This window comes from Terrapene carolina, unplaced genomic scaffold (genome assembly GCF_002925995.2).
Source record: "Terrapene carolina triunguis isolate 2854851 unplaced genomic scaffold, T_m_triunguis-2.0 Scaffold62, whole genome shotgun sequence".
NCBI classification, from domain to species: domain Eukaryota; kingdom Metazoa; phylum Chordata; order Testudines; family Emydidae; genus Terrapene; species Terrapene triunguis.
Window position 1 is genome coordinate 16138874 of NW_020664413.1, and position 23178 is coordinate 16162051.

General features: G+C 41.2%; 1 protein-coding gene across 1 annotated transcript in view; it reads left to right on the top strand.

Moving 5' to 3' along the window:
• Nucleotides 1-23178, top strand: part of MGAT5 (alpha-1,6-mannosylglycoprotein 6-beta-N-acetylglucosaminyltransferase) — a 240800-nt gene that overhangs the window by 165236 nt on the left and 52386 nt on the right. The window contains exons 12-13 of the mRNA XM_026647424.2: nucleotides 6069-6202; nucleotides 16885-17018. Of these exons, the coding sequence (XP_026503209.1) occupies nucleotides 6069-6202; nucleotides 16885-17018 (268 nt within the window). The remainder of the gene's footprint in view (nucleotides 1-6068; nucleotides 6203-16884; nucleotides 17019-23178) is intronic.

Sequence of the window (23178 nt, forward strand, 5' to 3'; positions counted from 1 at the left end):
GAGTTTTGCAAAATTTTAAAATGTATGCAGAATTTTTAATTTTTTGGAGCAGAATTCCCTCAGGAGTAAAAAAATGGGAAATGACTGCCTAGGAAGGAGTACTGCAGAAAGGGATCTAGGGATCAGAGTGGATCGATCACAAGCTAAATATGAGTCAACAGTGTAACACTGTTGCAAAGAAAACAAACATCATTCTAAGATGTATTAACAGGAGTGTTGTAAGCAAGACACGAGAAGTAATTCTTCTGCTCTACTCTGCGCTGATTAGGCCTCAACTGGAGTATTGTATCCAGTTCTGAGCGCCACATTTCAGGAAAGATGTGGACAAATTGGAGAAAGTCCAGAGAAGAGCAACAAAAATGGTTAAAGGTCTAGACATCATGTCCTGTGAGGGAAGACTGAAAAAATTGGGTTTGTTTAGTCCGGAGAAGAGAAGACTGATGGGGGACATGATAGCAGTTTTCAAGTACATAAAAGGTTGTTACAAGAAGGGAGAAAAATTATTCTCCTTGACCTCTGAGAATAGGACAAGAATCCATGAGCTTAAATTGCAGCAAGATATTAGGGAAAAAAACTGTCAGGGTAGTTGAGTGCTGAAATAAATTCTCTTTCTGTCTCTCTGCCTCTCTCCCCACCACACGGGGAACCAGCAGGTCTAAAATAGCTTATTGCAAAATATTTCAGTGTGCTGTAAAAAGGAATCCAAACTCCTGGATTTAATAAAATATTTTTTTTTGTGTGACTTGCAATCTTGACTGTTTCTAAATTGCTTCTAAATCAAGTTGGTGGTGTCACTCAAAATTCCCAATAAATTCTGTTTTTTAAAAGTGAATGTACTGAAATGTATTCTCGTGGACGCAGAAAAAAGTCAGCTTAGCGTTTCTCCCAGCCTCAGTTTTTTCTAAGTTCCATCTTTTCCATCATAGGCTTATTTTAAATTACGCTCATGCCCAAGCTTGCACATTACAGAATTCTCTCATAGGGACTTGGAAGGAAATTCGAAATAAAGATAGGTTCTGCTCTGAGGAGCACACTAATCAATCTAATCTTGTTTTCCACTGAATTTCTTTGGTTGTCTTTCTGCCAGATATGATTCTATCATTAGGCCAGAATGGCAAAAAAAAATGTGTAAAATGAAAATGGTCCCTTCCTTTTTTTTCCCATTTAATTTCCTATTTGCCATGTTTTATAATGAAGATATGTAAATGTAGCATGACACCAAGGTTGTTTGATTAGCTTTCCATTTTTTTTATTTCATGAATCATTACATCTTAAAATGTCAATATATTTTCCCTATTTTTTTTTTTTTTAACTTTTATCCTGGTTTTGAGTTTTGCCATTAAAGTTGGCTCTAAACAAATTTGTGTGAACTACAATTTTTCTTAGTTCTGCTTTTTAAAATAAATTGGTTACCAGTGCCCCTTCCCCCATACACAAACAAAGAGTAACATAAGCTTCTTGGCAAATTTTGTCAGTGAAAGAATTTGTTACTTAACCTGGATAATTCCAGTGTCAAAGCAGATGTTTACATATATATTAGTTTATTCCAATAGAATGAACATTATCATATAGAACTGCTACCTTGTCATTGCTTCTTTACTAATTGCTGTCTTCATTTATTAATACTTAATAGCTGTACAGTTCTTGTTATAACTACAGAATGTGCCCCCTTTTTTTGTTCTATAGCGAAGCTAAGGGTGTTTCTGTGCTCGCATTCCTTAGTTTTATGTCAGTTAAATTCTCTCAGCAGATGTCCGTATGCTGACCAGTTTAGTCTGCTTGTACAGAACAGGCTTGAATGTGAATTAAATTCAAACTTGCTGTTCGTTCATTTCAATATTCACTGCCGTATCAGTTTTGTAAGAGAACTTTAGCTCAGAGGAAGTTATTGATGATTTCAAATTAGGTGACTAGAGTTAGCAGCGACTCTTGCTGCTTGGAGTTCTGAAATTCTGAACGAACCAAATCCTGGTTTTGTTCATTTCTCTTGCTTGTAGCACCAGTGATGACATCAGGTAACACATGCTGTATGTCCAGTATCATTGGTGCTGCCAGTATCACGAATGTACCGAAACTGATTTGGCTTTGATGTATAACACGACTGCTATTCCAAATGAGCAACATTCTGTATAAATAAAAACAACGAGGAGTCCTTTTGGCACATTAGAGATTAACAAATTTATTTGGACATAAGCTTTCATGGGCTAGAACCCACTTCATCGGATGCATGAAGTGAAAAATACAGGAGCAGGTATAAATACATGTAAGGATGGGGATTGCTTTACCAAGTGTGAGTTCAGTCCAATGAGATAAATCAATTAACAGCAGGATACCAAGGGAGAAAAAAAAACTTAAAATGGTAAGAGAGTGGCCCATTACAGACTGTTGACAACAAGGTGTGAGTAACAGTAGGGAGAAATTAGTATTGGGGAAAGTAAGTTTAGATTTTATAATGACCCAAACACTCCCAGTGCTTATTCAGGCCTAATCTGATGGTATTCTGTATAAAGAAGCCCTGAAAGGAAGTCTGCTTTAATTTTTACATTAGAAATGCAGGTCCTAACTAGCCAGAAAGATTCTGTGGCCTACACTGGAAAAGCCACCCATTGCTGACAGTAGATGTCAGGAATGGTGTTACCGAAGCATTGTTGAATGATTGTAAACTATTAGTACAGGCAAGGAAAAACAACAATAAGCATCAGCTACTGTAACTTTAACAATGTTAAAACCCAAACTATAGGGAAATCAGGGGGAGGTTGTTACTTTTTTAAAAAAAAAATCCAGTCCCCGTTCTCCATCCTCTCTTCCTTTCATAGACCTAGAGGTTTATTGCTCACTCTTAAGTTTTTATAGAAAATATACTAAATAATGTGGATATTTCAGTTGTTTGATTTTATTTTTTTCTTACTTTAAATACATTAGGCAGATTTATAGTGACCTTACTGTAGGTAAGAGTCTCTTGAAAGGTGCTTCTGAAAAACTTGATATATTTAAACGATTAAGTACTAATGTAATAGTGTGGTGTCTGAGCACAGTTTTCAGTAAGATCTTCCCTCACTCCCAAGCTATCGGAAGCATAGGACACTTCAGACTTCATTTAATACTTTCTGCTACAGTGTGTTCTGTGGAGATGGTTTAAAACCAGCAAATATATCCAAGAATTCGTGGTACATAATTATTTTTGTAACACTTAGAGTACTGCTGTTCAACATAAATGTCTCGTTTTAAATAAAATCCATTAAGACTCAACCAAGCATGCCACTGCATACCCTTGTCAGCCTTACAGCAGTTCGAAGGCACTCTAACTGTCTGCATGTGTCATGACACACACCCTGCTGTTCAGGTTTGCCTTTCCAGATCTTTCTTAACTGACCTTCCCTTTCCTTATTCGTTTCTCCATTCCCACATGCCATTATCGAATAAACACACCCTTCATTTACTTCCCTCCTTGATTAGCTTGCTTTCTGCTGCACCTTCCATCACTTCTGTATCTCTATCATCCTGCTGCTTCAGAGACCCTTTGTTTTCTCTATATTGGATCCTTTCCAATTACAGATCCAGCTGTTTAAATCAGCCTGTACATGTAGCATTAAATATACCTGAAGCATTTGTGCTCCTCATGTAGATGATTCAACAGGCCCCAATGAGGTCTCAATTCTTCAGCTTCCTAGAAGTCTCTCAAGTCACACATCTGACCAAAGTGTGCATTTATTAGGAATGCTGGATTGAGACTACCCAAGAAACAAGAATGCTGTTCTTACTCTCTGATTTACTGCTGCAGAGTCTGTTTTTGTCCTGCTGGAGTGTTCTCTGTGATGCAGAGATAATTGCCACTGTTGTAAAACGTTCTCAATGAAAACAGTTGACATAAAACACTGAATAACTACTACAGAAACTGAACTGTCAGCTTTGTTGTTTTGCGATTCACAGTATGTTGTATTTTTCTATTCATTTTGCTTGAAAGATCCCTATAGGGATAAAACTTGTAAATTATTCTGTCCTGTGCTCTCAAATATGAAGGTAACATTTCATATTAAAGCTACAATTTGCCATTGCTTTATGAATTTTCATTTAGACATTGGGGGCTGGAGGAGAAATTGTAAAAGAAATGTGTGAAACAAATGACTACAGATGACTGTACATATGTATTTTTAGGGCTAAGTTCTTTCTTCCTTTCTGAGGAAATGAACTTATGCATAAGGTAGTGTATGGGGGCTGGGAGGGTAGATCACTTCTCAAAAGGGAGAGCAGCTGCTCACCAAGTCATTGGTTACTGTTGCAATCTGTTCCCCTTAGTACCTCATGCAGCTGCAAGACTGTCACCAGTGGGGGTGGAAAGTGGATCCATGTAACTGTAGATCAGTTGGCCATGCCTTCGCCCTCAATGTGCAGTGACATAGATCAAACCCTGCAGAGCTATACTCTATAGCACACTTTGGTGTAGACCCCACTTTTACAAGCTCCCTGCCGTCTATCTGCTACAACCCATATTTTGCTCTTTTTTGGGGGGAGGGGGGCAGTTCTGCTCCCTTTCAAAAACCGTATGTGTCGCTTGGGTTGTTGGAGGGAGACAATTCTCAGCCCTTAAAAAGATTAGGAGACACCAAAATTAGAATCGGTGTCCATTTAGAAGAGTCAGCAGTCATTATTTTCTATCTGAATTACATTAACCTAGGGGCCCTAGTCATGGACCAGGACCCTGTAGTGCTAGGAGCTGTACATAGAACACAAAGATAGTCCCTGCCACGCAGAGCTTTCAGTCTGTACATAAGACAAGAAACAATAGCTCGATACAGACAGATGGGAGTGCAAGGAAACAATGAGACAACATTGGTCGGCATGACTGACAGTGGTCTCAACAAACTAGTGGCCTAACTGCTGTCAAGTTGTAGGCATCAAGGTAAAAAAAAAAAAAAAAAAAGTTTTAAGGAGTGATTTGAAGGGAGATGAGGTAGCTTTGCATATGATTAAGGAGATCTCCTTCCAGCCGTGAGGGGGCAGTATGGGAGAAAGCACAAAGGTGCTTGTCTGAAAAGTTAACAAGTGGACAATGGAGGTTGGCATCATGGGCCAATCCTTAGCAGGAATCAGCATTTCAGTAGTGAATGAGAGATGCCAGCTACAGTGAGGATAGGCCATGATGGGCCTGGAAAGTAAAGACAAACAGCTTAGAGAAGGGAGAGCCAGTGGAAGGATTCAAAGAGAGAGGTAAATTATACTTTTAAATCTTTTCTAGTTTTTGCTATAAATTAGGGACAGGAATTTAAAACCTTTTTCTTTGATTCTTTACACTGTGCCTTTAAGCAGATAGTCCCAGATCAATATGCTAAGTTAATAAAGTGTATCCAACAAAACCAAATACCAGACATGTGCATTTTCCATTTTCGTTTATATGAATGCACAGTAGTTAGTGACTTTTGAAACCTACATTTGAACAGAACATAAGAACGGCCGTACCGGGTCAGACCAAAGGTCCATCTAGCCCAGTATCCTGTCTACCGACAGTGGCCAATGCCAGGGAGTGAACCTAACAGGCAATGATCAAGTGATCTCTCTCCTACCATCCATCTCCACCCTCTGACAAACAGAGGCTAGGGACACCATTCCTTACCCATCCTGGCTAGTAGCCATTAATGGATTTAACCACCATGAATGTATCCAGTTCTCTTTTAAACACTGTTATAGTTCTAGCCTTCACAACCTCCTCAGGTAAGGAGTTCCACAAGTTGACTGTGCGCTGCGTGAAGAAGAACTTCCTTCTATTTGTTTTAAACCTGCTGCCTTTTAATTTCATTTGGTGACCCCTAGTTCTTGTATTATGGGAATAAGTAAATAACTTTTCCTTATCCACTTTCTCCACATTTGTTCTTCTCAAAGCCTGTTTGGTTGCATCTATGCTTGGTGACATTTATTATTTCAATGAAAATAAACAGTAAAAAAACATTTTTGTGATTGCACAATTTAGAAATGATTAAGGTTTGTTCTGGGTAAAGGAAGTTCTTAAATTTAAAAGAAAAGCTTAGTCAAAGAAGAACATGAACGATTTTAATTGCTTGTTTTTCATTCAGGTGTATGTTACGAGTACTGGATTCGTTCGGGACTGAACCTGAGTTTAATCATGCTCATTATGCCCAGTCTAAAGGCCACAAGACGCCGTGGGGGAAATGGAACCTTAATCCACAGCAGTTTTATACAATGTTCCGTAAGTATCCTTGTTTTCATATATAATTGCTTCTAGAGCTAGAATTAAAAGTGAATGTTCCCATTAGGGAGAATCTTTGCAGTTTCAAAAGCTAGGTCATAATCTAGCAAAACGCAGAGGACAGGGGGCTTGTAATTCTGTTTTTGAATATGCAAAGCTGCAGTACACTCAGCACAAATGCACAAAAGAACAGTATTAACTGGATATAAATTTTGGTAAGGAGGTTTATTCTAAAATTAGTTTTCCAACACACACTGATGTCTGGAGTTCACTTTTGTTAGCTTCAGTTTCTCAAACGCTTCTGCAGAGTGATTGGTGGTTGTTTTTTGACATATCTGCAGAGTGATTCCATTTGGTAGACTAAATTACTGTTGTATTTGATCATTTTAAGTTAGAGTTCTTCAGGCTGTGATGTTGTATTTATGCCTTTTTTCATAAGTTTTGTCTTTAACTGAACAGAGCACAATGCTTTCCCCATTGCTTTTTGTTCAGATATCATAAACTCACAATCTCCATCATTCAACATAATTTTTGCATCTGTAGTTTTCCTTGCATATAGTTTCAAGATTTGCTTGTACCTGGTTTGTTTTTCTGTTATGAGCATTTAAACTGAGGTGGACTGATTCAAATTATTTGAACCCAACAACCTGCAATTCTGTTGAAAATTAAAACATGTACTTGAGAACAATGTAGCTGAAAGTTGCACTTATTGACTATTATTAAAAAAAAAAAAAAAAGTAAAGCTGTTCAGTGGCTCTGAAATATTTAGACAGCTTATGCAATGCCTGATATGTGTGTCTGAAAAATCAGTGTCAGCTAATCAAATTGTTGGAGGGAGTGTAGTGTGTTTAGATCAAGAAATTGGGAGCCAGAACTTTTAGGTTGTATTCCTGTCTCTGCAGCTGTGACTCACTTATGTGATTTTAGGCAAGCTAGCTAACACCTCCTATGCCATTTCAACAGGCATCAGCAAAAACAAGGCAAGCATGTTTATTGGGGGACAGTCAGGTTTTTTCCTTGAAAAGACACCAGATATATGCCTATCCTATATTATTCCCTTTGGACATAACAAATTAATGAATCCCACCCAGTGTTGTCAAAAACACCCTGATAAATCTGAAACATTAGTCATGTTGGGTAACCAAACAGTAATAACCTACAGAGGTCAATCAAGATACCTCCTTTCATTATACCCATTTCATACACACACAGCTCATCTGCATTTATTGTGAATATACAGATTCATTATTGTCTGAAACACAGTACATATTTGATTTTTTTCCTTTGGACAACCACAATGCATCTTTTCAGTAATGGCAAGGTGTGCGCTAATATTGCTCTTCCTCAACAATGACTGCTAGAAAAAAGTGTCCAATTTTCCTGTTTTAGTTGTAATGGTTCAGTGTGTTAGGACTGCAGTCAAATGAGGTAGAACATTCATGGAGACAGATATCGCCTTCTTGACAGAATGGGGGAAGGTTGAAAGGTCTCCACTTTGCCTCGGTAAATGTCAAGGAGACAAAATAAGATAACATTTTGTTCACAAATTTCTTAATCCATTGAGTCTTTTCTTCTCTCATAATTCATGAAGTGCACTTCTGAAAATTTTAACCCACAGACATTTAAAAGTGATTTTGAGTGTCCAACTTAAGACCTCTTAAAGAAGGTGAGGGGGAGTCAGCTTCAGAAAGTGCTGGGCCTATGAAAACCAGGCCAATTTCATGTCTCAGTTTGGGCATCCAAAATCCCTCTTGAAAATTTTGACCATGTTATGTTTAATTTCCGTACTCAACTTGGTTTAGAGGATGGTATGTAGTGCTTGACAACTTGGAAGTATCTTTGTTCTCTTCGGTCTTCTATACCTGGTCAGGTACATGGGTTATAGTCGCTTTGTCATATGATGGAGAAAGATTATGCAGTCTTCCAGTTTCACCCCTATGTGGTAAGGGTCTAACAGCTGCTCAGACTTCAGTAGTCTCCAGCAGCAAGTGGAGAATAGTCACCTTTGCAGGCTGTCTAAGAGCAGGAGAGGCCTGGAAAAGGACTTCCATGCAGTTATGCATAGTTACTTCTGGGATCCAATCCATGTCCCAATGCCCAGTGCAACCCCAAAAGCAGGTGGTGCTTGCTAGGTAGGGGCATGGTGAGAACAGGCATACTATTCCCTGTTCAGACTTGGCAGACAAGCTTGTCAAACTTTCACCTTCAGAGTTTGGGCTTTTTTCACCTTGTATGCAGAGGTTCATACTGACATTTTGTTCTTTAAGTAGAACTGCTGCTAAAGGACACCTGTACTCTGGCAGCACTAAGAGGTTAATGCAGGGACGAGGAACCTTTTTTCTATCAGGGGCCACTGACCAACAAAAAAAATCAGTCGCAGGTCATACACAGCCCTGCGGGGGGTGAGGCTTAGGGCTTCCCCTAAGTTCTGGGGTGGGGCTAGAAATGATGGGTTCAGGGTACGGGAGGGGGCTCTGGGTTGGGCCAGAGGGCTGTGGTGTGGGAGGAGGTGAGGGCTCCGGCTGGGGGTGCGGGCTCTGGTGTGGAGCTGGGGGTGAAGGGTTTGGGGTGCAGGAAGGGGCTCCGGGCTGGGGCCAAAGGATTTGGAGTGCATGAGTGGGCTGAGGGCTGGGGCAGGGGGTTGGGGTGCGGGAGGTTTGGGATGCAGGCTCCGGGAGAGAGTTTGGGTGCGGGAGGGCATTCCGACTTGGGGCAGGGGGTTCGGGGTGTGGGCTCTGGCCTGGCAGCGCTTACCTCGGGCAGCTTTCGGTCGGTGATGTAGCGGGGCTAGATGCAGGCTCCCTGCCTGCCAGGGCTCCGCGCTGCTCCCAGAAGCAGCCACCATGTCCGGCCCCTATGCGGAGGGGGCAGGGGGCTCTGCACGATGCGTGCTGCCCCGCACCCACAGATGCCGCTCCCGCAGTTCCCATTGGCTGCAGTTCCCGGCCAATGGGAGCTGCGGAGCTGGCGCTGGGGGCGGGGGCAACACGCGGAGCTTCCCTGATCACCCCTGGTCCTAGGGGACATGCTGGGAGCTGCACAGAGCCGACAGCTCTGGCTCGCGGCTCCAGCCCCACGGGGGGGCAGGCTCGGAGCTTCCGGCCTGCGGCGCTGAGACTTGCTGAGGGCCGGATGAAATGAAGCAGCAGGCCAGATTAAGGGAATAGAGACAAAAGGGTGGGGTTTTATTTTCCATACAGTAACCAATAAATAATGAGGAGTGAAAGGAAGAATTACATGTTTGCTGAATGTCGAGAGAGATCTGGTTTGTGCCCAGTGTATCTGAGAAATAGCTCAAGAACGTTTTGAGAGTGTTGCCGATATGCTACCAACCTTCAGGAGAGCATGGCTTATCTACTGTGCAAGTGCTGACAGTGGAAAGTAAACCAAACCCAGTTTATTTAGAACACTGTGAAGCTTGTCCCTGAATTAATGGGAGCTCTTCATTGTTGCAGATTCTGTAAAAGAACTCCTTATTTGCTTTTTCATTGTTGGCTATATTTGGGGCTACTTGCCAAGTCTTGGCTACTTGCTGTCTACCATGCTGTTGAGTTTAACTGCTCTGTAAAAATCTGAGACACATTTAGTTCATCATGCACTATGCATACAGTCCTAGAGAAGTACAGTGAAAGTTCAACAAATAAAGGAGCTGCATTCACAATTGTTTAGTGGCAAGTAACAAACAATATGGTAATGATTTGTGACTAGGAGATGTTACCAGGGCCGGCGCAACACAGTAGGCGACCTAGGCGGTCGCCTACGGCGCTACAATTTGAGGGGCGGCGACCGTGGCGGTATTTCGGCGGCGGGACCTTCCGCCGCCTCTGTGGGGGGGGCAGCATTTTGGGGCGGGACCTTCCGCCACCTAGGGCGGCAGAAAAGCTGGCGGCACTCCTGGATGTTACTGAACAGGACAGTTCTAGGCAGGGTTTGAGAGAGGGTGGATGGTTGAGCAAATGTGCCTTTTGCTTCTGGTGACCTAATCTCATATTCTTGGTTCATGTCGCAAATAGAAATTTAAAACCAGGGCTCATTTGTGAGGCATTATTTAATACAGTTGGTACATAACTTTCTGCGTGAGGCCCTGCACAAGATAGCAGCTCAGAATGGTGGTGAATTGGGATAATATTTGCAAGGGCAATCCTGTGCCCATCATCTGTAGCTTGTTCTTAGTCCCTCTGTTTGTTGCACACTAAATTCTCTTTATTTAAAGGGAAAATATTTTTAATGCAGCAAAACAGCAAATATTGTTTTTGTCAAGTAATGTGTGTACATCCAGTGGTCTGAGAAGCAGGCTTGGATACACAAGTCCTGATAGCTAATCTCAGCTATGGATCTGATTCTCTTTATGGCATAACCCTTTTTTCCCTCTTAGTTTCCTCCCTTTTTAAATGTGGGTAACAGTTATCCATTTTCAGAGATTTTATAAGGTTTAATAGTTCTTAGTGTTGCATATATACTAGGATTTACTACTTCTACGCAGAACAACTTCATAAATTATATTCGAAACAGTATATGTGAGTGTAAACTATTGGCGTGTAACAGATAATATCCATCCAGTTTTTTAAATTCTACATATGGTGGTTATTCTGATTCTTCAGCACTTGGCATTTTATCACAACAGAGATGGTAAAGATATAAGTCAACCAAACTCATTCTGAAGCATGTGCAATTGCAGTGCTGGAGAACTCTCAAGGATTTGACATCTTGCTAAATTTGATGGGAAAGAGCCAGTTTTCTTGGCCTCTCACTCACCCAGAGGTAGCACAATCTTTTATTGGGTTGTGACCTTAAAATACTTATCAGTAAAGATTTTACAGTGTGATTGTAACTCAACTTTACTTCTAGGGCTTTGTTTATGAGGGCAAGACAATTACTACTGGATAAAAATCAAGCAAGCAGGAATCAGGCAGGCAAAAGTTGGTAGAAATTCTTAATGTAGCCAATTTTAGATAAAGCTATTTCAATCTGAACTGGAACACAACTTTTCACATAAAGCAAATATAATGACTAAAATGGGCCATGTTTGAATAGTAACTTACTGGAAAAACGTTGTACATTTTATTGCCAGTCCTCTGAGTTATCCGGAAGCATGAGGTTCTGTTTCCCTTTTTATGTGTTTTCGTGTAAGTGCAGTAACGCAAACTAGCAATGTTAGTGTTTTCTTTTAACTTCGTATTTCCTTCCCATTCTTTTGCATCCGTTTCCTAAAATAAACTGTATTATTCTCTCTGCACTATTCATTGTTAAATACCACTGTCAATTTCTCTGGTCTATATGTCTGGTCTAAAAGTTCTCTGTCTGACTGTAGCTGAAATATTTTTTGTGAAAAGGGTAATTATAATTGGATTTCATGTAGTTTATTCAAGGCACAATAGTCAAATAGAGAATATAATAACTGAGAGGATTTCATTGTCTGTATAATGTGCATTAAATTGTTTTCCTAGAAGTCTTCCTTGTAGCCTTGTGCCTCTGGGTGCATCAGTATTTCTTGCATTCGTGTGTTGAGAACGGAAATCACAGATCCTGACAATAAATGCATGAGTCTACTTTGGCAACTTTAATGTCATCCACAAACTACTATATATATAACTAACTGTGTTTTTCTTACTCAAAAAGCAATTTAAGTATTATGTAAATATTATATATAAAACTATTTTTCTGCTTGTTTTATCCTCTGAAATTCTTTCATTTTACTTGTGAATCTGTACATTTTGTCCATTTTACTGAAATTGTGAGAGATCCACTAGTGACATAAAAAGATACTGTGTGTATATAAACTTATCTTTTCTATGGTGTCAGTCAGTTTCCTGATTTTCAAGAATGAACTGTTGAAGCCCCATAATCATATTTGATTTCTGTAGTACTCTGAATGCAGAGACCATCTCTTCCATTTCTGGCAAGCTCAGAGTAATGGTTCTGGAAGTAATAACGGACTACACCGTCGACTTTACCTCCCTTCCTCCTCCTCATCCCTCTTTCCCATCCAAGCTCTTTCTAAGACAGCAAATAAACTCCTTTCTTCATATAGGAGCATAGAACCTGTTCCCACTAAGCACAAAAGAAGAGGTTTCTACTCAGGGTACTTCTTTGTGCCAAAGAAAAATGGAGGATAGGGACCAATCTAGGATGCAAGACTCCTAAACAGATTTGTGAGGTCCCAAAAGTTCAGGATGGTGTCTGGCAGGTGTAATTCCTTCACTAGATTCAAGGGGTTGGCTTTTGGCTCTTAACCTTCAAGATGCATACGTCCACATAGCGATTCACCTATCCCACAGAAGGTACCTGCATTTCATTATAGGCCAGGACACTTTCAATACTGAGTGCTCCCATTTGGCTTCTCCTCAGCTTCAAGGGTGTTCTCAAAGGTTCTAGCAGTAGTGGCCACCTACCTGCATCGACAGGCAATTGTAGTGTTTTTGTGCCTCAACGATTGGCTGTTCAAGGGTCGGTCTTATAAGGAGGTGCTCTCTGCCACATGGAGGACGCTTGCCTCATTCGTGGACTTTGGCTTTCAACTGAATGTGGAAAAATCCATGCTGACTACCATATAAAATTATAGTTTATAGGGGCATCCCTGGATTCCCTGGCAGCCAGGGCATTTCTTCCCAGGGACAGTTTCTTAGCACTGTCAGACCTTGTCAGGTCTATTTAGATGAGCCCCCATATCTCAGTAACAAACTGTCTTCAGCTTCTGGGTCACATGGAAGCTTGCACTTTTGTGACAAATCATGCAAGATTATGCCTTCACTGTCTCTAGAGATGGCTCAGAATAGCTTGTTCATCAAGCACACACAGCGTAGACAAACAAGTATCAGTTCCCCAACTGGTGGCAAGATCATAAAAATGTAGGTGCTGGAGTTCCTTCTTTCAGCTGGTGCTGATGGTCACGTAATGACAGAGGCATCTGTGTTGGGATGTGTTGTAGGAGCAGCAATGATCTGTATGCTCTATATAACCTGTATGTTCAAAAGATCTGTTACACCTTCTCCCCCCCCCCCTTGTCTCCTCTCCCTCTTTGAATACCTGTGAAGTGGCTTTCCCCCTCCCCCTCCCTCCTGGAATGCTTGTGGAATGAATGGGCTGCTAAAACAGCTGGAAGATCAAAAGAGCTAGACAAGGTGTCTGGGACTCTAATTAGGCAGCGCTCACACACCCAATGCATGGACACTGCCCGAGGTGAAGTGTGAGCAACCAGACGCGGCCAAGTCATCTCTAGTCGCAGGCCATAAGAAGCAGGTCCTTAAAAGGAGAAGGGGCCATGTGCTCAGCAGTGCACTCACAAGCTTGTACCTCCCATGAAGGCCCTTTGCCCGGACTGCCTGGCCAGTGGTTCGCTGCGGTGCATTCCATCGTGCCTTGGGAAGACTTACCTTCACTGCACCATCCATCGCTGCACTGTGGGACGCTTACCTTGAAGAATCCTGACAACTCCAGTGCCGTGCCTGTCCTGGGAGTGTGAGTATGCAATTGTGAGTGTGACCCCCCTTCTTTTGAGCTTAGCTATCAATATAATAAACGTGCTGCTTTCTGCCAAACTCTGGTGGGTCATTAGTCCTCCCTAAGCTTATTAGCTGGCCCAATTTCGGGTAACAGGATGGGGGCACACCTCAGTGCTCATACAGTACAGGGCGGATAGTCACCCAAGAAACCACGCTCCGTGTCAACCTGTTGGAATTCAGAGGATTTAGAAATGCTTACCATCGCTTTCTGTCTCTCATCAAAGACAAGTCTATCAGAGTCATGACCGACGACGTGCACTGCATGCAGGAGGGGACGAGATCCCATTTCCCTCTGCATCGAAGGCAATAAAGCTATGGAACTGATGTATAAGGCATCACATAAGAATTTCATCTCAGCAGGTCTTTTCACTAAGACTACAAGTGGGAGTTGGACGCTGATTTTTATTGACATATTTTGAACGTAGGAATTCTCAGAAGTGGAGCTCTACACCACATCTTCAAACAAAAAATACTACCTGTTCAAGGGGAAGAGCTTAGGCCTCAATTAATTGGGGGATGCCTTCCTCCTCCCTTGGAAATAGAAGCTCTTTTACATGTTTCCCCCACACCTCTTATTCTCAGTGTGGTGAACAAGATCAGACAGGACGAAGCCAGAGTTATCCTAATAGACTTGACATGGTCGAGGCAGACATGGTTTCCTGACCTGCTTCACCTATCTCTGTGTCCAGCGACAAATCTTCCAATAATTCCTCATTTCCTGTCGCTGGACACATCTGGCTGCTGCCTAATCCGAGAACTCTCCACCTCAAGATGTGGCTCCTCGATGGCTTGTTGGGGAACAGCCAGCAGATGGACTCTTTTCTACCATTTAGTAATATCAGAAATACTTGCCTTCAAAAATGGAAAAGATGTAGTCATTGGTGCAACCTCCAGAAAGTTGTTCCTCACTCTGCCCCTCTTCTGCTAGTTCTGGAGGACCTCTTGCATTTAAAGGAAAAACAGGATTGTCTCAAGGTTCATTGAGGGATTCCACAATTAGGGAGTCTCACTGTTTGCTCATCCTCCAACTTTAATGTTCATGAAGGGATTGGGAAACATTTTTCCACAGATGAAAGCCCCTGCTCTGGTTTGGGACTTCAGTTTTGTTCTTAGAAATCTCATGAAATGCCCATTTGAACCAGTGACATTCTGCTCATTATTAAACTCCCCTATGTAGTTAGCCTTTGCAGTGGCTATTACATCAGCCTGAAGAGTGGGTGAAATTGGGGCAGTAATGGCAGACCCTCCTTCCACAATATTCTACAAGAACAAGATTTCCTTACAGTCACATCGCAGATTCCTTCCTAAAGTATTATCTGGGTTTCAGACTACTGAATCAGACTACTTATCTACCAATTTTCTTTCCAAAACCACATAATTCCATTTTGAAGACTGCTGTCCACACTCTAGATATCTGGTGGGTGCTGGCTTTCTACCTGGATAGGACTAAATCATTCAGGACATCTCCAAGACTATTCATTTTGTTTGCAGACAGCTCTAAAGGATCTGCTATTTCTACCCAGAGACTGTCAAAATGGATCTCCAGATATATTATTGCTTATTATGTTGTTGCCAGCATTCCACCTCCTCCTGGTGTGTCAGAGCGTGCTAAGAGGTCTCAGTCTACATGTGTGGCCCTCCTTAAAAATGTCCCTGTATCTGAGATCTGCATGATCCTCTGTACTTAGCTTCTCCAGACACTGCCTTAATCGATGCCTCTAGATGACATATGGCAGTTAGCAATGCAATTCTTTTCTCAGTTATGGACTAGATTCCGAAGATCCCTCCTTTTTTGGGGAGTTCTGCTTGGAAGTCACCTGAAGTGAAGCACCCATACTCATCCTGTGCAGTAACTGTGGTTCTTTGAGATGCGTGACCCTGTGAGTGTGCCACTACCTGTCCTCCTTCCCCTCTGCTTTGGAGTTTCTTAAGAGACTTGGCAATGGAGAGGGAACTGAGGGTGGTTCACCCATGCAGCTTTATATAGCCTTGCTGTGGGACAAAAGGATGACTAGGGCACCTCCATGGGCTGAATGGACGCTACTAATGAAAATTTCCGATCAAAAGTATGTGGTGCACACATGAACCTGAAGTGGAGCACCCATAGGGGGGACATGTCTAGAAGAGCCACAGTTACTGCACAGGGTGAGTAACCTCCTCCTCTTAATATGGTAGTCCCTCTCTAGTTGAACACTTTTTATTAATGGGGGGAGGGGGGGAATTCTTACACTCATGGGGGAGCTATAACATCTCTATATACATCAAAAGAATGGTGGCTAGAGCTATTGGATGTTGCTGGTAAGAAAAGACTTATACAGAAGGCAATGTCACAGAACATTTTTATGAAATGTCCTTTTTAGAATGTAATGCACCAATAAATCATTTTAATTTATAAGAATAATAGGTGAAATCCTAACTCCATTGAAATTAATGAACAAACCCAATTGACTTCAATGGGGCCAGATTTACACCCAGTATTTATAAGGATTATGTGAACTAGACAGTAAAATTCATATTAACCTCTTACATCTCTCCTCTGTATATTCTTTTGTGATTTTACATGAAAATAATTAAAATGGAGACACCATATTAAAGTGATTTGTGCCATGTTTTGTGTTGGCTCCTCTTCCACTTTGGAAAGTCAAATTTGAACAACACTTAAGTACAGTTAAACTTTAACAGGTGACTGTATGTAGTAATAATTAAGCCAGCATAGACTTTCATGTTAATTGTTCCCCAGTGTCTTCCAACTCACTTAACAAGTGTAAAGATAGTGTTTTTCTAATTGCCACCTCTGCAACTTGTAATGAGGTCTGAAAGTCAAACTGGGGTACTTCTGGCTCAGACACCATCATCTTTCACCTGTAGCATAAAGCTAAACATCATAAACAGTAATGTCAATCAAGTTCCAGCTTCAGAATTTTTATTACTGGTGATGAATGAGTAAGAAAAGAATGACTTACCCCTATTGCTGTTTTGGTTCTGTTGGACTTAAAGTAGTAAGAATTAATATTGTCAATAAAGTAAGCAAATATGTCTCTGAATATACTTGCAGGGAGCAGATTTGTTAAGTGAGGAGACATTTCCATGAAAGTCACTCTTCTGACAATGACCACATATTAAAGCCCCAATGCTTTATTACTTCATGTAATAAACATGTCTCTCCTTTCTTTCTTGCAGCTCACACTCCAGATAACAGCTTCCTTGGGTTTGTGGTGGAGCAGCATCTGAATTCCAGTGACATTAAACACATTAATGACATCAAAAGGCAGAATCAGTCACTTGTTTATGGCAAAGTAGATAACTTCTGGAAGGTGAGTTGCAATTTTTTTTTTTTTAACATCTTTGTCAAATTCATTTTGATGAGGGGAAAAAGACATAAATCTCAAGACTCACAATAAATTGCCTCGTGAATTTCTAATAAGTCCTTTGTCTGAAAATAAGCAATAACGTCAAAGGATTTATCTACTGAGCATTTGTGGAGCTTTGTAATAAAAGGGGCATCTGCCTAGCTAAAGGGGGGTGAGGGGGAGTGGTTCTGAAAATGTCTGCACAATATCTGTCCACTTCACTTTGGTTGTAAAAATGCTACAATTTTCAGTAATGTATGTGCTTATGCGTGCCAATGAAGCATAGTGAGGCACAATGGAATTTTGAGTGTTGTATAACATTTCCCTTGCTTGGATAAAGGACTTTTTTTTTATAACCCAGTGAATAGGATGCTTGTTTTGTTTTATTTACTGGTAACAAAATTAGTCTTTATCGTGTTATCAGACTGATTTGAGGGAGATACAGTAACTATTAAAGATACATTGCAGGGATTTGAAGTGGTGCAGAGGCTTTCGTAAACCTGACCTGTGTCATAAGCAACTGTCTTTCCGTGATTTATTCTCCTGCATGCTGCAGAAAGTTTTTCTTGTATTTGATAGCAGCCTGTTCAATGTTCTGATCATAAGGTTATGTAGAACCTGTTCAGTCTCTCACTTTAAAGCTCTGGAAATATCGCTTCTCATGCTCCCTTGCAAAAAATCAGCTTTGTGCTTAATTGACCTTGAAGTTGTACAGCTATCATATCTGGATAAGGGAGCATTAATATTTAGCTTGTCATTGACAACTAGTTCTGCTTCCTAAAAGGAAGCAGTTGTCTCTGCATTTGTAACCCACTGCTGAGAATGTGACCGGTCCCAGAGTGTGGTGATCTGCAGAGGATATGAGTCTGCTACAGCTGCTAGCTCCAGAGCCTTGGCTCTTTAGCTTACAATGTAGTAGCTCATGCTTTTAGGTTTAGGTGTTCCCAGTTCAATTCCCACTATGTTGGCCAAGCTCTCAGCCATCATGTAAGTGGAAGCTTGTCTGAGATTCAAACTGCTGTTGGTCTCAGAGACTCAGGATGAACCTCCTATGAGCAGAGGAAGTACATAACCTACTGGTGTGTTTGTGTGTGTTAGTTAAGTCTTCCTTTGTGCCCGATCCACCGAGGATATGAATTGCCACAGCCTTCAGCTCCAGAGTTTTGTCTCTTTAGCTGGCGCTGTAACAGCTCGTGTTTTATCTCTGGAGGTCCCAGGCCAATCCCTGGTGTGTTCTCACAATGGCAGCCATCACACATTAACATTTATGGGGCCTAGTGCCTCTAGCAGCAAGCTGAGGAACAGTATAACTACCGCGGGCAGAGTAGCCTGCTCATGTTAGAGTGATGTCATTGGTTCAGTCTACATAAAGGAATGCACACACCCTAATCACCTTAATTCCTTTGCTGCTACTGCTGCTGAGAGTGAAACAAACTCTCTCTCATGTCCACAAGCTAGTTAGGCTATCATCCCATTGTTAGTTCAGTTAATTATTTATAGTATAGTTCGAGTAGTTGGGACCACTTGCCTTTTGTCATCTTCCAGTCCATGTCGGGTGCCAAACTCCATAGGAGGTTCAAACTACCTAGCTGTCTTTCCAGAGACAGGTGTGCATGTTGAGTGCCTGGGAGAGGCTCAGGTAGCATCCTGGTGCACAATTTGATGGACCTTCACTCCTTTGTTGAGGAATGGCAGACAGTTAAGTCTGTAAGGGCACTTGGCTTCCTTCAGCTTTTATCAGGCCATTGTAGGACACGTGGGAGTTTCAAAGTCGTCCTCTTTGCATCCTCTGTAAAGAGACCTGAGACTCATCTTGCTGCCCCAACCTCAGTGCCACCCTCAATGTCAGGCCCAAGAGCAGATGCCCCAAGGCAAACACTTACTGGGGCTCATCCTTCCATCGGGCACTGCAGGCTTTGTCAAAACAGACTGCGCTGGCACTGCTCTCTTTGTCGGTACCAAAAGCTCTTTGTGCCTGTGACTCAGGAACCCCTTAATACCAACCGGTAGAGGGGCATAAGGGGTGCATAGGGGTTTATAGGAATCCCCTGGGTCTGATGTCTACATAATAGTGCACCAAAAGATGGGATATGAAATTTTTACCAACAACCAGTAACTCAGCAGTCATCTTAATCATTGCAAAATGTATGTATGGGTAATATTTAAGAAGTTATGTTTATATTGGAAATTATCTTAAATCCATAGCAAAGCCTGGCTGTAATATGCAGGAAGGATTTTGGGTAGGCTTTTGCTCTCTATGACATGACATAATGCCTAGTTAGTTAAGTTTAGGCTCTAGAAAGCATGTTATGGTTCTGTTTTACATGTAACGATTTGTTTCCCTTAATTCTACTTGCCTCTCCTCAAATTTCTGTTCTTTGTTAAATAAACTACTTATTTTTACTATAAACATGATGCTCTTCCAGCCAAGCCCTCCCTCAGGCTTCAGAGTGCACTTTACCAGCACGCACACAGGTAGGGACACGCCCAGCTGCAGTTTCACACACATGCTGAGAACAGATCTGCATAGGAAAGCTTGGGTAAGGAATTACCCAGCACTCAAGTGCACACCCCCTCTAGAGTGTAAACCCAAAATTGTATAGTCTTGCGCTGCACAGAGAACTATACAGTGTAAGCTCATTGAAATTTGCTCCCTCCCTCAATGTGGAGGAAGGTTTGCACATCTTTTTGCTGCCCCTCTCCCCCAGAGATGAATTCCATAAACTGGTTTTAAAGAAAACAAAAACAAGTTTAAGTGATTATAAGGGACAGCAAACAGATCAAAGCAGATTGCTTAGTAAATAAAACAAACACGCAATCTAAGTTTAAAATACTAAAGAAACTGGCTACAAGTAGCAAATTCTCACCTGAAATGTTGTTTTAGTCAGACTGCAGAGATTCTTGAAGGCCGGCTGCACTTGCCTGCAGCTTAAAACTTCAGATATTTCATTCACAGGCTAGACACCATTCCAGCCTGGGCTCAGTCCTTCTCTCCCCCTTCGTCGTTGTTTCTTAGATGTTTACAGCAGTCATGCTGGGCTGGGATTCAGTGAAGAACGAACACTCATTATGTCATCCCCTGCCTTAAATGGGTTTTACATCTGGCGGGAATCCTTTGTCTTCCAGTGTGATTTCCACCCCCGGTCGAAAAGTACTAATTTTATCATGGAGTCCAGTATCAGGTGTCTTGATCATATGACCTTGCAGCCATAACTCAGTCTATTTGCAGAATCCACAGGAAGGCTTTCCAGGAAGGTGGGAGATTAGCATCTTCAAAGACCTATTGTTTTTCCTAATGTCCCTTTCCAGCCAGCAATCTAGACTGATTGCATTCTGGCCAGTGAGCATTCCCCAGGTATAAACACATTTGTAATTGGTACATACACAATATTCCTAACTTCAGATACAAAAATGATACATGCATACAAATATGATAATAATAAATCATAACCTTTCCAACATCTCACATGACCCATCTTGCATAAAATACATCTTAGATACGCTATAATCATATTTTAACAATATTTCTATGAAGAATATGGGGCATAGTGTCACACTAGTATTTGTTGCAACATCCCTCATCTGATGGGATGCTGGTCTCAGCAGCTTAGGAATTCTCCAAAAGTAACAGGTCATCCCTTACTGCTCACTCAGGGTGTGTCCTTGATGCTATTAGAAGGAAGAGCTGTTCTTTGTCTGCTGCTTTGGGCCTCTGAGAGGCAAATTATCAATCTGTCCTGTCCACATAAAACTACTTACGGGACTCTTGTTCTATTATGAGGTTTCAAACTTTTGATGTAGTTTTTGTGAGCTTCTTGGTATATAACAAGAACAACTGTTACACGGGTATCTGGAGTTATAGAAAGGGAGGATTCCAGAATAAACTGTAATGGTCCCCTGGGTGACTGAGAGTAGGGCAATATTGCATATAGAAGGAACGGGAGGAGTGCTACTTTGGCATCAGTTTGCCGCCACTTCTCAAACTTGGGGGAATGTCTGGCAGTAAGGGATGAGGAGGAAGGATTTCATCTAACTCAATGAAGCTGGCTATTGTCTGGATTCTGATTTCCTGCACCTAAAAACACTGTTCCTGTAGAGTAAAGATGAAATGTGGTTACCATAAACTACTGCTCCATTTATACTGGTATAGTGCACCAGGGTCTTTCAGAATACAGGACTAAGAGAGTTGCTGTGAGTAAATTCTCAGGTGTATCACAACTGACATGGAAAAGGGGAAGCCTCTGAGTTACAATTGATGACAAAATAAGCAAATAGGGAGCGGAAATCTTGCTTCATTTAAACATGAACCCTTTTGCCTTTGGAATGGATGATTGATTGACTCCACCTTTCACCTGAAACTTCCACTGATGATCCCTGGAGAGAGAAGTTTTGAGGAAATAAGAATTAATCCTAATTGGCCTAGGAAGCTATGCTGTCCAAACACACTAAATGATTTAATAGTATTTCTGATCATGCTTCCCATGAGAATAGCTGTGCTGCATTAAGCCCATTTAAGAGGCCAGCACTTCAGAAGAAAAGATACTTACACCGATTGATAAACACCCTGTTGCCCACTTGCCAACTATCCACTTTAGTTGTCTATTACAGGATCCTTGGGGCATGGGAAGGGCAGAGTCTCTGTTCATTAGCTGACGTATTAAAACCATGTGGATATTAGTCAGCAATACATTTGTGGTTGTGATCCCTCAAAATGTGTTCATCCAAATCTAATCCTCCTTGAAATCCTCACTTCTTAAAAAAAAAAAAAAAAAAGAGTAATTCTTGTTGACTATAATGCTTTGGTGATTTTTCTGTTTGGTTCATGACTGAAGAAAGATTTCATTAGTTTCCTTTTTTTTCCCTTTTTCATAATGAAGATTTCCTCCCAGAACACATTTCAGCAGAACAGAAATCCATTAATTTTGAGTCTGTTCAAGTTTAGGCTTTTGCGATTACAGTTCCTGATCTGATTATCACTACCGAAAGCGTAATGCAGACTCTCAAGAATAGTTGGATCTAATAATCATCTATACTTCCTGACCTGATTAGTTGTGCGAGTCAACAGAACAGCCCGTCAAGTGTAGTCAGATCTAATAAACAAGGTTGTTGCTCAGTTACTTGGATTTTAATACATACATATTTTTTCAGTTCTTTAATCTGTCCGCCATACTCTGGCAACATGGATTGATAATTATAAGGCCAGAAGTGACCATTGTGATCATCTGGTCTGATCTCCTGTATAACACAGGCCATAGGACTAGAGCATAGCTTTTAGAAAAACATCCTATCTTAATTTTAAAATTTCCGGTGATGTAGAATCCATGACAATTCTTGGTAAATTGGTCCAATTATTAATTACACTGTTGTTAAATGTGTGCCTTATTTCTAATCTCAATTTGTCTAGTTTCAACTTCCAGCAATTGGATCTAGTTATATAGTTGTCTGCTAGATAGAAGAGCACTCCATTATCAAATTTCTGTTCCCCACATAAGTACTTACAGATGGTGGGAAAAGTCACTTTTTAACCTTCTCTTTATTATAAACAGATTGAGCTCTGAGACACTCACTGTAAAGTGTTTTCGTTTTCCAGTCCTTTAATCATTCTTTTGGCTCTTCTCTGAACCCTCTCCAATTTTGCAACATCCTTCTTGCATTGTGGACACCAGAACTGGACATAGTGTTCCAATAGGGTGGTCGCACGACTGCCAACTATAGAGGTACTATAACCTCCCTACTCTTACTTGATATTCCCTTGTTTATGTATCCAAGGATTGCATTAGGGCTTTTGGTCACAGCATTGCATTGGGAGCTCATGTGAAGCTCTTTATCCACCTAAACCCCCAAGTCTTTTTCAGAGTCACTACTTTCCAAGATAGCATCTCCAGTATCCTGTAATTATGACCTACATTCTTGGGGGTCCTAGATGTATGACTACATTTGGTTGTATTAAAACATATTGTTTGCTTGTTAACATGTATTTGTTGTCTGGCATGCAGACTGCCCTGTGTACACACACATGTAAAGTGTACCTCTACAGACAAAAAGAACAGGAGTACTTGTGGCACCTTAGAGACTAACAAATTTATTAGAGCATAAGCTTTCGTGGGCTACAGCCCACTTCTTC